Here is a 13,844-nt window from a genome sequence, read left to right as displayed (position 1 = left end):
GGAGTACGTATGCTCGATAGTGGGTTCATGCCTGCATTGACACCTGGGACAGTGACAGAAAGTTCTAAGGTTGTGTTGTGCTGTTGCCACTAGGGATAAAACATTAGTGATATGTTCAAGGATGTAGTCACTAGTTACATTACGCACCATACTTAATGCAATTGTTTGTTGTTAGCAACTTAATACTGGAGGGGGTTCGGATGATAACCTGAAGGTGGACTTTTTAGGCATAGATGCAGTTGGATGACGGTCTATGTACTTTGTCGTAATGCCCAATTAAATCTCACTATACTCATCATGATATGTATGTGCATGGTCATGCTCTCTTTATTTGTCAATTGCCCAACTGTAATTTGTTCACCCAACATGCTGTTCGTCTTATGGGAGAGACACCTCTAGTGAACTGTGGACCCCGGTCCAATTCTCTTTACTGAAATACAATCTACTGCAATACTTGTTCTACTGTTTTCTGCAAACAATCATCTTCCACACAATACGGTTAATCCTTTGTTACAGCAAGCCGGTGAGATTGACAACCTCACTGTTTCGTTGGGGCAAAGTACTTTGGTTGTGTTGTGCAGGTTCCACGTTGGCGCCGGAATCCCTAGTGTTGCGCCGCACTACATCTCGCCGCCATCAACCTTCAACGTGCTTCTTGGCTCCTCCTGGTTCGATAAACCTTGGTTTCTTTCTGAGGGAAAACTTGCTGCTGTGCGCATCATACCTTCCTCTTGGGGTTGCCCAACGAACGTGTGAAATACACGCCATCAAGCACATTTTTCTGGCGCCGTTGCCGGGGAGATCAAGACACGCTGCAAGGGGAGTCTCCACTTCTCAATCTCTTTACTTTGTTTTTGTCTTGCTTAGTTTTATTTACTACTTTGTTTGCTGCACTAAATCAAAATACAAAAAAATTAGTTGCTAGTTTTACTTTACTTGCTATCTTGTTTACTATATCAAAAACACAAAAAAATTAGTTACTTGCATTTACTTTACTTATTTCATCATGTTTCCTTTTAATTTTACCACAAAAGACATACCGGTAGGACGTGGGTCTATAGTTGGGAGAAATAATATAGAAGAATTCTTCAACCATGTTAGTACTATTGAAAATTTTGAAGATAGACACTTGGTAGACCTTGCGCCTACTTATGAAATTGCTGCTGCGCATTTAGTTCGCCTGTTGGAAACTAAATTTGTTAATCTTAATCCTATAATCCAACACATGTTTTTCACACTTGGCGATATGGAAGAAGGGGAAAAGAAAGATTTTGTATTAGAAACCCTTCTTAGAGAATTTGGTGGTCTAGCAAGAGAAGCTAGAAAGGTGTTTGCTTAATTTAATATGCTTGGTTCTCCTACTAATTTTGTTAGTCTCCTTGAAAAGATGGATATGGATAGAATAAGATACACTAATAATATTGATGATGGAGAGGAGATCAAAGCACCAATACCATGTAAGCTCCTAGCTATGAATGATGCACTAGAAAATAACTATGCTTGGCTTGTTCCTGAAAATTTGTTTGATGAGAGTAGCACGCCTAAGACTAATGAAAAGGGAGATGCTAAAACTTATGTATCTAATATACTATGCTTGGTTGAGAAAAGCCCACACCCCGCTGTAGAAGTACCACCCTTCGATAATACTTGATACACACTTTCTGCGCCTAGCTGAAAGGCGTTAAAGAAAAGCGCTTATGGGAGACAACCCATGTTTTTACCTATAGTACTTTGTTTTTATTTTGTGTCTTGGAAGTTGTTTACTACTGTAGCAACCTCTCCTTATCTTAGTTTTGTGTTTTGTTGTGCCAAGTTAAGCCGTTGATAGAAAAGTAAGTACTAGATTTGGATTACTGCACAGTTCCAGATTTCTTTGCTGTCACGAATCTGGGTCCACCTCCCTGTAGGTAACTCAGAAAATTATGCCAATTTACGTGCATGATCCTCAGATATGTACGCAACTTTCATTCAATTTGAGCATTTTCATTTGAGCAAGTCTGGTGCCATTTTAAAATTCGTCAATACGAACTGTTCTGTTTTGACAGATTCTGCCTTTTATTTCGCATTGCCTCTTTTGCTATGTTGGATGAATTTCTTTGATCCACTAATGTCCAGTAGCATTATGCAATGTCCAGAAGTGTTAAGAATGATTGTGTCACCTCTGAATATGTCAATTTATATTGTGCACTAACCCTCTAATGAGTTGTTTCGAGTTTGGTGTGGAGGAAGTTTTCAAGGATCAAGAGAGGAGTATGATGCAACATGATCAAGGAGAGTGAAAGCTCTAAGCTTGGGGATGCACCCGGTGGTTCACCCCTGCATATATCAAGAAGACTCAAGCGTCTAAGCTTGGGGATGCCCAAGGCATCCCCTTCTTCATCGACAACATTATCAGGTTCCTCCCATGAAACTATATTTTTATTCCATCACATCTTATGTGCTTTTTCTTGGAGCGTCGGTTTGTTTTTGTTTTTGTTTTGTTTGAATAAAATGGATCCTAGCATTCACTTTATGGGAGAGAGACACGCTCCGCTGTAGCATATGGACAAGTATGTCCTTGGTTTCTACTCATAGTATTCATGGCGAAGTTTCTCCTTCGTTAAATTGTTATATGGTTGGAATTGGAAAATGATACATGTAGTAATTGCTATAAATGTCTTGGGTAATGTGATACTTGGCAATTGTTGTGCTCATGATTAAGCTCTTGCATCATATGCTTTGCACCCATTAATGAAGAAATACATAGAGCATGCTAAAATTTGGTTTGCATATTTGGTTTCTCTAAGGTCTAGATAATTTCTAGTATTGAGTTTGAACAACAAGGAAGACGGTGTAGAGTCTTATAATGTTTTCAATATGTCTTTTATGTGAGTTTTGCTGCACCGGTTCATCCTTGTGTTTGTTTCAAATAAGCCTTGCTAGCCTAAACCTTGTATCGAGAGGGAATACTTCTCATGCATCCAAAATACTTGAGCCAACCACTATGCCACTTGTGTCCACCATACCTACCTATACTACATGGTATTTTCCCGCCATTCCAAAGTAAATTGCTTGAGTGCTACCTTTAAAATTCCATCATTCACCTTTGCAATATATAGCTCATGGGACAAATAGCTTAAAAACTATTGTGGTATTGAATATGTAATTATGCACTTTATCTCTTATTAAGTTGCTTGTTGTGCGATAACCATGTTTATCGGGGACGCCATCAACTATTCATTGTTGAATTTCATGTGAGTTGCTATGCATGTTCGTCTTGTCTCAAGCAAGAGAGATCTACCACCATATGGTTAAGCATGCATATGTTAGAGAAGAACATTGGGCCGCTAACTAAAGCCATGCTCCATGGTGGAAGTTTCAGCTTTTGGACAACAATCCTCAAATCTCAAATGAGAAAATTATTAATTGTTGTTATATGCTTATGCATAAAAGAGGAGTCCATTATCTCGTTGTCTATGTTGTCCCGGTATGGATGTCTAAGTTGAAGAATAATCAATAGCGAGAAATCCAATGCGAGCTTTCTCCTTAGACCTTTGTACAAAGTGCATAGAGGTACCCCTTTGTGACACTTGGTAAAAACAATGCATTGTGATGATCCGGTAGTCCAAGCTAATTAGGACAAGGTGCGGGCACTATTAGTACACTATGCATGAGGCTTGCAACTTATAAGATATAATTTACATGATGCATATGCTTTATTACTACCGTTGACAAAATTGTTTCATGTTTTCAAAATCAAAGCTCTAGCACAAATATAGCAATCGATGCTTTTCCTCTATGGAGGACCATTCTTTTACTTTCAATGTTGAGTCAGTTCACCTATTTCTCTCCACCTCAAGAAGCAAACACTTGTGTGAACTGTGCATTGATTCCTACATACTTGCTTATTGCACTTATTATATTACTCTATGTTGACAATATCCATGAGATATACATGTTACAAGTTGAAAGCAACCGCTGAAACTTAATCTTCTTTTGTGTTGCTTCAATGCCTTTACTTTGAATTATTGCTTTATGAGTTAACTCTTATGCAAGACTTATTGATGCTTGTCTTGAAGTGCTATTCATGAAAAGTCTTTGCTATATGATTCACTTGTTTACTCATGTCATATACATTGTTTTGATCGCTGCATTCACTACATATGCTTTACAAATAGTATGATCAAGATTATGATGGCATGTCACTCCAGAAATTATCTCGTGTTATCGTATTACCCGCTCGGGACGAGCAGAACTAAGCTTGGGGATGCTGATACGTCTCCGACGTATCGATAATTTCTTATGTTCCATGCCACATTATTGATGTTATCTACATGTTTTATGCACACTTTATGTCATATTCGTGCATTTTCTCGGAACTAACCTATTAACAAGATGCCGAAGTGCCGATTCTTTGTTTTCTGCTGTTTTTGGTTTCAGAAATCCTAGTAAGGAAATATTCTCGGAATTGGACGAAATCAAAGCCCGGGGGCCTATTTTCTCACGAAGCTTCCGAAGTCCGAAGGAGAGACGAAGAGGGGCCACAGGGAGCCAAACCATAGGCGGCGCGGCCCCCTTGGCCGCGCGGCCCCGTGGTGTGGGGCCCCGTGCCGCCTCTTGACCTGCCCTTCCGCCTACAAATAGCCTCCGTGACGAAACCCCCCGCATCTGAGAGCCACGATACGGAAAACCTTCCGAGACGCCGCCGCCGCCGATCCCATCTCGGGGATCCAGGAGATCGCCTCCGCACCTGCCGGAGAGGGGAATCATCTCCCGGAGGACTCTACGCCGCCATGGTCGCCTCCGGTGTGATGTGTGAGTAGTCTACCCCTGGACTATGGGTCCATAGCAGTAGCTAGATGGTTGTCTTCTCCCCATTGTGCTATCATTGTCGGATCTTGTGAGCTGCCTAGCATGATCAAGATCATCTATCTGTAATTCTATATGTTGCGTTTGTTGGGATCCGATGAATAGAGAATACTTGTTATGTTGATTATCAAAGTTATGCTTATGTGTTGTTTATGATCTTGCATGCTCTCCGTTACTAGTAGATGCTCTGGCCAAGTAGATGCTTGTAACTCCAAGAGGGAGTACTTATGCTCGATAGTGGGTTCATGCCTGCATTGACACCGGGACGATGTGAGAAAGTTCTAAGGTTGTGTTGTGCTGTTGCCACTAGGGATAAAACATTAGTGCTATGTTCAAGGATGTAGTCACTAGTTACATTACGCACCATACTTAATGCAATTGTCTATTGTTAGCAACTTAATACTGGAGGGGGTTCGGATGATAACCTGAAGGTGGACTTTTTAGGCATAGATGCAGTTGGATGACGGTCTATGTACTTTGTCGTAATGCCCAATTAAATCTCACTATACTCATCATGATATGTATGTGCATGGTCATGCTCTCTTTATTTGTCAATTGCCCAACTGTAATTTGTTCACCCAACATGCTGTTCGTCTTATGGGAGAGACACCTCTAGTGAACTGTGGACCCCGGTCCAATTCTCTTCTTGAAATACAATCTACTGCAATACTTGTTCTACTGTTTTCTGCAAACAATCATCTTCCACACAATACGGTTAATCCTTTGTTACAGCAAGCCGGTGAGATTGACAACCTCACTGTTTCGTTGGGGCAAAGTACTTTGGTTGTGTTGTGCAGGTTCCACGTTGGCGCCGGAATCCCTGGTGTTGCGCCGCACTACATCTCGCCGCCATCAACCTTCAACGTGCTTCTTGGCTCCTCCTGGTTCGATAAACCTTGGTTTCTTTCTGAGGGAAAACTTGCTGCTGTGCGCATCATACCTTCCTCTTGGGGTTGCCCAACGAACGTGTGAAATACACGCCATCAGTGGCGATTGGCTAGCTACGGCGACTAATCGGAGCGGTGAGGTAGTCGAGGAGCTTGAGGGAGAAGAGGGGAGAGTTGCGGTGTGCTCAGATCGTCGAATGGGCGCTTCTATTTATAGGCGCGCGATGAGGCCGTGGTGCTGCGGCGAACTCGACATGGGCGCGGGCTCTCCGACGGTCTAGCGAGCTAGGCGAGGGCGCGGCGGTGTTCAGTGTGTCACGGTGGTCCTCTGGGTGGCGACAAGTAGATTAGGCGGTGCCTAACGCGGTCGGGGCGTGGCGATGTCTGTCAGCGTCCGCGGCGGGATTTCTTCCCCGTCTCCGGCGGCGGCGGTCACGGGTCGCGGTCGTCTCCATGTCTGGCGGCTTCGTGGTCGTGCGGTGAAGCTCAACTCGTCGAGAGAGGGACCAGGGGCTGCACGAGGTGGTGGCGCGACGCGTGTCCAGTGCGCATCCACGGCAGACACGTGCGACGTCCTCGGCATGCCTAGGCCGTTCTGGGCGCGCGTGTTCCAGCGAGTGTCGGCTCCTTCTCCGGCGATGGCGTGAATAGGCTGGTGTAGAGGTGCAAGGTGGCGCAAATGGGCACCAGGGCCAGGGTTGGGGAAGAAGGAGAAGAGAGGAGAGGGGACATGGTGGATCATGGCCGGCATGGCCATGTCCATGCCATGCTAGGGCTTGCCCTAGGGTTTCTATGCTGTGGAGAGAGAGAGAGGGGACCAGGGGACCATGTAGGGTCGAGTGGGACAGGTAGGGTTGGCCAACACTATTTCAAATAGTGTTTTGGGATTTGATCCTATTTGGAAATTCCAAATTCTTGCCAAATTTGGTTTAGCTCATGTGGTTCCAAAATTTGAAAATGGTTGGTTTGGATGAGTTGCAATTGACCAGAGACAAACATAAGTGGTGGTGGAATTTTAAAAATAAAAGAATTGCAAATTTGCAAAATGTGAGATTGTTAACAATGTTAAAAAGTCTTAACTTTGCATGAGCATAGATTTTGATCCAAGATGATTTTGGTATGGTGATCTTTACAAAAGTTGTTCACCTTGATGTGCTCTTGGATGAGGTGCAAAGAAATGGATTTGTTTGGTTTGAAAAACTTGAAATCCAGGGGCTCAAAGTAGTGACCAGAATGTAAATGGCAGATTTGACCATTATTCTATGTGATCACAAATTGAGTTTCAATTTGATTTGATTTGTATTTCTTTGATTCCAAAAGTTGTAATAAGTGTTTAGTAACATATTACAACTAATGGTGAAGCTCAAAAGGGTCCAGGGTAAGGATTTGCAAAAATGGCATAAACCATATGTGAGGGTTTTTGGGGTTTCTCTTATTTGATTTCTTTCTCTTTTTATTTGATTTGGTTTGGGATCTTCTCTTGATCCAATTAGGGTTTTAGGGTTTATCACATAAGCACAATAACAATCATCATGTCATATCACTCAAAAATGCACAAGTCCTATAGCACTATATGCAAATAAAAGTTTTTGTTGGTTCTAAAATTTGGACTTTGGAAATTCTTCTTCTTCGTTTCCACCACCACTTGCACATCAGGCTACATTAAATTTAAACAGAATTTTCAGGCCTAAACCACCCTTTCTTTTTTGGATTTACAGATCCATTTCCATTTGATGAAAGATAATCAAAAGTACATAACCCAACATATTAACATCAGCAATCAAACTGAGACTGACAACAAAAAGTGCATTACATAAAGTGTGATTCTCTTACAAGATGATAAATCCGCACTATCATCCGTACTAGTAGTAGTTTATTGGGATCCTATTTTATTTATTCTGCTGCTCGACCTTATACTCATCGAGATTAGCAGAGACACTAACGACTTGACGCTTAGCTTGACTCGCGACCGCTACGTCCCAGTGGCCTCCACCGCTCGCTGTGGGTTTTTTAAACATAAGGCCTCAGGTTATAAATAAAACTGTGACCATTTTCATGCATCGGACCAGGTGACTGGCACCTCGCCAATGTTGCTGTCGAGCCCAAGGGCATCCCACACGGCCTGAGAGGTGTCCACAATATTATCCTTGCAGCCATGGTTGGAGTCGCACTCGTCCACCACTCGGGCCACAACGCTGCGCCCGTTTTGCTTGCTCGTGATGCGGATCGGCTTGTGGCATCGCCTCCCGCCGGCGTACCACCGTGTTGACAGCGCCACAATCAAGGTCTTGTCGCTATGGTACTTGCCGTCGCACTCCGACGGCCCTCCGCCATCCTGGCCTTTCTCGAACCCGTTCACTGTCATGATGCCAGGAGTGCCGCCGCCGCCACCTGGCGACGGGCAGTGGCCGGGCTTCTTGTGCTTGTGCAGCAGGCCTGGCATGGAGCCATCGTCCTCACCGCTGCATGGGTCCGGCTTACCGTGGTGCCGTGCCATGGCACAGGATGACACCTCCAGGATGATCACGAGCGTGGCCACGACTGCGACGAGCTTGGCGTTCGCCATGTTGCTAAGCCTTGCACTACTTGACTCGCGGTGGGAGTGGGTACACTGGTACTGATCGAGTTGTAGTGCCTGGTTCTGGGAGTTCCTTTATATAGGCGAAGCTAGGTGGCTAGCTGCAAGCCAAGCTTGGAATATACCGTACTTACTTAGCCACATGTGCGGATGTGCCCTTGTGTGGCTCCTGGTCTCTTGCGTGGTTCCGTCAAAGGTTCCTAACTAATTATACTTCTTAGGTGAGTACGAGGAATTTTTCGCTGAGTAAGATACTCTCTCGACCGGTATGGTCGATACAGGCCTAATTAAAATTGTTGCGTTGAAACTTGCATGTAAGACAACTGACTTTGAGTAGAGATGGGCTCTTTTGGATTACATGTTGTCGCGAATGTGTTACAGCGGTAATAACTGAAGAGAGAACAGGGCATGTCGCTCTTGCCAGAGAGATGGTATCAGTTTTTACCTCTCCAAGCAAGGAAGAATCCAAGATCCTAGCTGAGTAACCATGGAGCAGCAGATGTATTGTGGGTGGATACAATGTACTTCTTTCTCGTAGAAATAACCATGCGTAGAAAGGTTCGGGCACCAGATCACTGTCCATCTTTTTAATGAGGTAAAACATTGAGGATGGATTATATGGATCTTGTAGGTACACCAATTGACCTGTAAAATTTCGTATCTACATTTTAAAAAAATCAGGATAACAATTTTCTTGTAAGCAGCAACATTTTTATTGCATTACCTTTCATTTAAAATTTAAAACTTCCAATGTCTTTATATTGAAACAGAAGGTTTGTTACCCCAGTTTGGCAGTTTGTACACTTACTAGGGTACACAGCCAAATTATTACTGACAAAAATAAAAGTGGGCCGAAATGCGTCCCAAGTGAGCAACTTTTGGCGACAGGGGGTTATACAATTTAACAATCATGCTATCTAAGAACAAAAAAACTCGCACACAGGCCCGGTCGATTTAAGCTCATCTCTCCAATTCAGCCATTGAAGAGCAAGTAGGCTTCTGTTAGCAACAAGGATATAACGGGAGCGTGTGCGTGTCTTTTCGTCCCGTGGTCTCTCCTCTTAGCCGCCGCCTTAACCCTAGATGCCTCAAGTTCATCCTCCTCCATAGATTGATTCTCCCTCCTCCGGTCGGCTTCGCCAGCGTCAGGAGGAGTGGGGAACCCGATTTATGCGTGGAGTTTCGAATATAAGTATTTTTTTCATTAGATTATGTTAGAATTTTGGTAGCCGTCTTCTTGTTGGTTTCCCCTCAATGGAGATGGCATCGTCTGCAATAAGTGATCTTCGGCCTTTCGTTCGGCGACAAGATCTTCTCCCGGCATCAATGGTGGTGTTGAACAATCACAATTTTATAGGTATGGGTCTTCGGACTTGCTTCACCAGATCGATTTTGGATCTTTTGTCATTGTTGCCGCGAGAAGGATCATCCTCGCAGTTTTTGTCCCGGCTGTTACGTCCTCGATAATGGTGATTCGTACTCTTGGCTCTCCATCGACGACGATAAAGCTAGTTGGTTATTATTCCCTGATATACTGGTGTTGGTACTCTTGCAGATGTTGTATGACTGCTTTAATGGTTGCGTGCGTGCACGCAGCCTTGGCATTGCGGCTCAAAAAATTATGGGAGTACTTTCGTCGGTATCTACAGGTCTATGGTTCGTTATCTATCTTTGGCTGCCTTCAGAACAGTACAAGATTGTGTTCTGGAAGAAGAAAGAAATTGAAGACCTCGAAGATTAGTTACTATCTTTTAGACTTTATTTTGTAATCGTTGGAGTCAGTTCATGTATCTCTACCATGTAATATTTGTTGCTATGAATATATGTGGTATTGATTGTCAAAAAAGAGAGGATATAACGGGAGCGTGATTGCAGCGGGACTTCTCCACGTTTGGATCGCAACACCGCCGCCCTGCCTCACGTTTCTGCCCCGACCTCAGTCGTGCCCCCTTTGCCATCGTCATCGTATTATCCTACCTCCTCGCTCTCATCACCATCGAATTCTCCTTCGGCATCGACTTCTGCCTCGACTTGGTCTGGGTCGCCACCGTCTCCGTGCCTACCGTCAACTAATATTAGTTGTGCCTGCCGTCGACTAATCTTAGCTGCACCTGGAGGCCGGGCCGCCGGAGGTCATTCGCAGAGGTTGCGCTCTTCCTCCTCGGGTGATGGCTGGTGCGTAGCCTCCGTCTGGTCAGGATCCTCCTTAGGGGCCTCCTCGCCCTTCAGCCGTGGCGTTGGCGGCTGCCGGGGCGCTTGTTCCACCGCGCGGGCCTTCTTGTCCTGTCACGTCGTTTGCGGGTTCTTCACAAGCTCCTCCGAGGATGGGTGTTTGTCAACACCCGGATTTTTAAGTTCAGATGCCTATCATGTCATACATCGCAATCCCAGGAAGATTGTTGTTGCGAGACATAATAGTTGATATCATAAGTCATCATTCATTACAACCCATAATCGTCTTACAAACTTAGATCACATGATCCCATATTACACAAATAGTTGATCTAATGATCCACGAACACATTACATAGCGGAAGCGTAATAAAAGTGGACTGTCAAATCCACAGGCCAACGCTTGACGTCAGAAGATTCCTAGTTGTCGTAGGCGTCCTGCTGGTCGTCACCTTGGTACTGCTGTTCATCTTCATAGTCTGGCCATTGGAATAGCCAGGGACACAGCCGTGAGTACTTTAAGTAGTCGCAAACTAATACTGATGTAAGTACTTATCAAGTTTAGTAAGGGGGGTGCTAAGCTCTAGTTTTATTTGCATAAAGCCAATTTTAGTTCACAAGCATTTCATAAAAGACTCTTCATATGCTAACTAACTCAAGTGGGAACATTAGTGTCATTCCCACAACTCAGTTGTGATTCAAGTCAAGTCACCATTCAATTCATCCTTTCTTTTTAAGAAAACATCTGACACCGGAAACAGTATGGCCTTTCCAACCGTCCGTAACCGTGGACACGGCTATTCGAATAGATTTACACTCTGCAGAGGTTGCACACTTGTCCCACAACATTTGATTACATCCGTCAGGGATAACCCTGAGTCATCGTAACTCAGTAGGCGGATCATCAACCCTAACCTTTCACTTACATCATTTCACTTTTAACGGAGGCAGCCTCGGCATAACCCCTATGATGCTTGTTCAGAGGGAACCCATACTAAGATGCATAAACTTCCAGTTAAGCCCTACCCATAATCAGGTATTGTGGGGGTACTAAATAATTGGAAAGGTATCGCATCCAAACCCAACATCAGTTTTTATCAAATTCACCATGTCATTCCAGTCATATTCACCTTCAAAGATCTTTCAATAGAATGACTCATCATTCCAAGGTTTTCAAATTCACTTCAGTTCACAAGTTCCCATCTAGAGTAGTCAATTTTATTTGTTAGCACTAGCGACTAGTCATGAGGGGTGATATCTAGCTTATCAAGCTTTGAGGCTAAGTTTACTACTCTTGTAACACTCTATACTTAGACCAAAGTTAACTATAAAAGTAATCCTTGATAAACAAAGTAAAAGATTGAAGGGTAAAACTTGGGATGGGATCATTGCATATAAGTAAATGGTAAGGTTGCATTGCTCAATAGAGCTTTGCACTTGCAAGAATATTAGCTTGCCTTGGTGGGTGTACTGATCAAAGTGGTCTTCCTCTTCCTGGAAGTAGACCTCCTCCTCCTGGTACTCCTCGATACTAGCGTCTAAAAACGGATACGAGGTAACAATCACCAAACAAGGTTTAAGAGCTATACTAAGCACACACATGGGTTCACACAAACTATTCTAGCATTATTACACACATAACATGTTGGTTGAATTTGTTTTCTTCCTTTAAGAAAAATAATTTCCTCTCATTACAACTATTAACTAATGCTTCTCTTTTGTTCTTTGAGGAAATAATTTCCTCTCATTGAATCTTGTTAAGATTTAATTTCCTCAAATAAATAATGTATGAACCCATGTTGACCAAGGTCAACCATTCATAATCATCCTTTGGGAAAATGATTTAAATGAAGTAGAGTACCTCATGCAATTTAGCACTATCATCATTATGAGTTAATATCACCAACTAATTCAATATGAGTTTATGTAAACCAGGGTCACTACCTCATATTGACTTACTTGGGACAAGATTTAAATGAGGGCAAACCTCTCATATGATTTATTATATAGTTTTGGACAATATCAATTGACTAAAAATAGCCTTAGAGTCCTTTATTTACACTAGGCCATGATCACACAAAGTAACCATGCCATATTTTCACATAATCATGTAGAGTATGTGAAATGTGATCTATGAGAGTTGAAATCAACTTAAAAGCATTTTTGGTTGATTTTTAAATAATGTTTGAAGTTGCAAAAGTCCATGCCTTGTTATTTTTGTCACATTATTTCTACAAATAATCTCATGACGAGACCAGTGTAGTTAGTTAGAAAATTTCATAAGCTTTCCAACGGTGTGTAATTCATCAAATTTGGTTGAGCCAATTTGATTCTATTTAAATTTGAAAAAGCATCTGCAAGCAATTTCAGATTTAAAACAGAAATTCGAAATTTGAATTAGTGGGCTGCGCGGGAAAAGTTACTGGGCCTAAACCGTTTAAACGGGGGAAACCAGTCCACCACGCGTCCAGCACGCGTGGGCTGCCTGACGGGTGGGCTCCACCTGTCAGCCTCCCTTTAAACGCGAAAGGGTACGGGCGGCTCTGGGTCACACGATTAGAACGTTGGATCTCATTCATCGTCGTTGCCGGCGAGAGAAGCTCTCTGGCGCGGCGTGGGTGGGGGTGGGCGGCTCACCGGCGGCGCGGCGAAGGCTGGCAGTGTGCTCGGTGAAGTGGTAGACGACGGCGAAGCTCCAGGTACCGGCGGCGTCTCCGGGGATGGTCCAATCGACGACGAGCTTCCGTGGCGGCTTACGGGAAGTGGTGGTGCAATTGGGTGGCTACGGCGGCGAATCGAGGCGAGGAGGTGGTCGAGGAGGTCGAGGGAGGTGAGGAGAGCGAGGTGGTGTGAAGAAATCAACGAGGGGAGGCCTCTATTTATAATGGCGGAAGGGGGGCAGGGTACTGCGACAATGTTGACCGTGGCGCGGGAGTTCCGGCGAGCTAGATGGGTAGGCGAGGGCTGCGTCCTGTGCAGCACGTCCCGGCGGTCCTCTGGGCAGCTACGGCGAGACTAGGCGGTGCCAAATTTTGTCGGGCGGTCGCGAGGTACTGAGCGGAAGTGGCGGGGTTTGGTCGTCGTCTCCAGCGACGGTGGGCGCGGGTCGGCGACAAGGGCGTGTCTGGTGTGTCCGCGGTGCCGTGGCGAGGTGCTGGGCGAGAGAGGGGGCCCGGGGGTGCTGCGGTTGGTTGGGGCGACGCGTGTACTGCGCGTGTCCGCGGCGCGCCCATGCCATCGTCGGCATGGTCCTGGGCGTCGTGGGCGCGCGCGTGTCTGCCGCGTGCCATCCTCTCCTCGACCAACGGCGGGTACATGCATGCTCAGGGGATCAAGGGGGTGCTGTGAGACATGGTGGC

General features: G+C 44.5%; 1 protein-coding gene across 1 annotated transcript; it reads right to left on the bottom strand.

Moving 5' to 3' along the window:
- Positions 1 to 7,532: 7,532 nt before the first annotated feature.
- On the bottom strand, positions 7,533 to 8,346 carry LOC127335040 (putative ripening-related protein 6). The gene has a single exon (XM_051361662.1). It carries the CDS (start codon positions 8,299 to 8,301, stop codon positions 7,789 to 7,791), a length of 513 nt encoding a protein of 170 aa, XP_051217622.1. The 5' UTR covers positions 8,302 to 8,346; the 3' UTR covers positions 7,533 to 7,788.
- Positions 8,347 to 13,844: the final 5,498 nt, after the last annotated feature.

The sequence above is a fragment of the Lolium perenne genome, chromosome 1, assembly GCF_019359855.2.
Source record: "Lolium perenne isolate Kyuss_39 chromosome 1, Kyuss_2.0, whole genome shotgun sequence".
Lineage (NCBI taxonomy): Eukaryota > Viridiplantae > Streptophyta > Magnoliopsida > Poales > Poaceae > Lolium > Lolium perenne.
This window is presented reverse-complemented; position numbering and strand designations above follow the sequence as displayed.

What these genes read in the sequence shown, in the direction of transcription:
- LOC127335040 (XM_051361662.1), bottom strand. Translation starts at nt 8,301, where the DNA reads ATGGCGAACGCCAAGCTCGTCGCAGTCGTGGCCACGCTCGTGATCATC.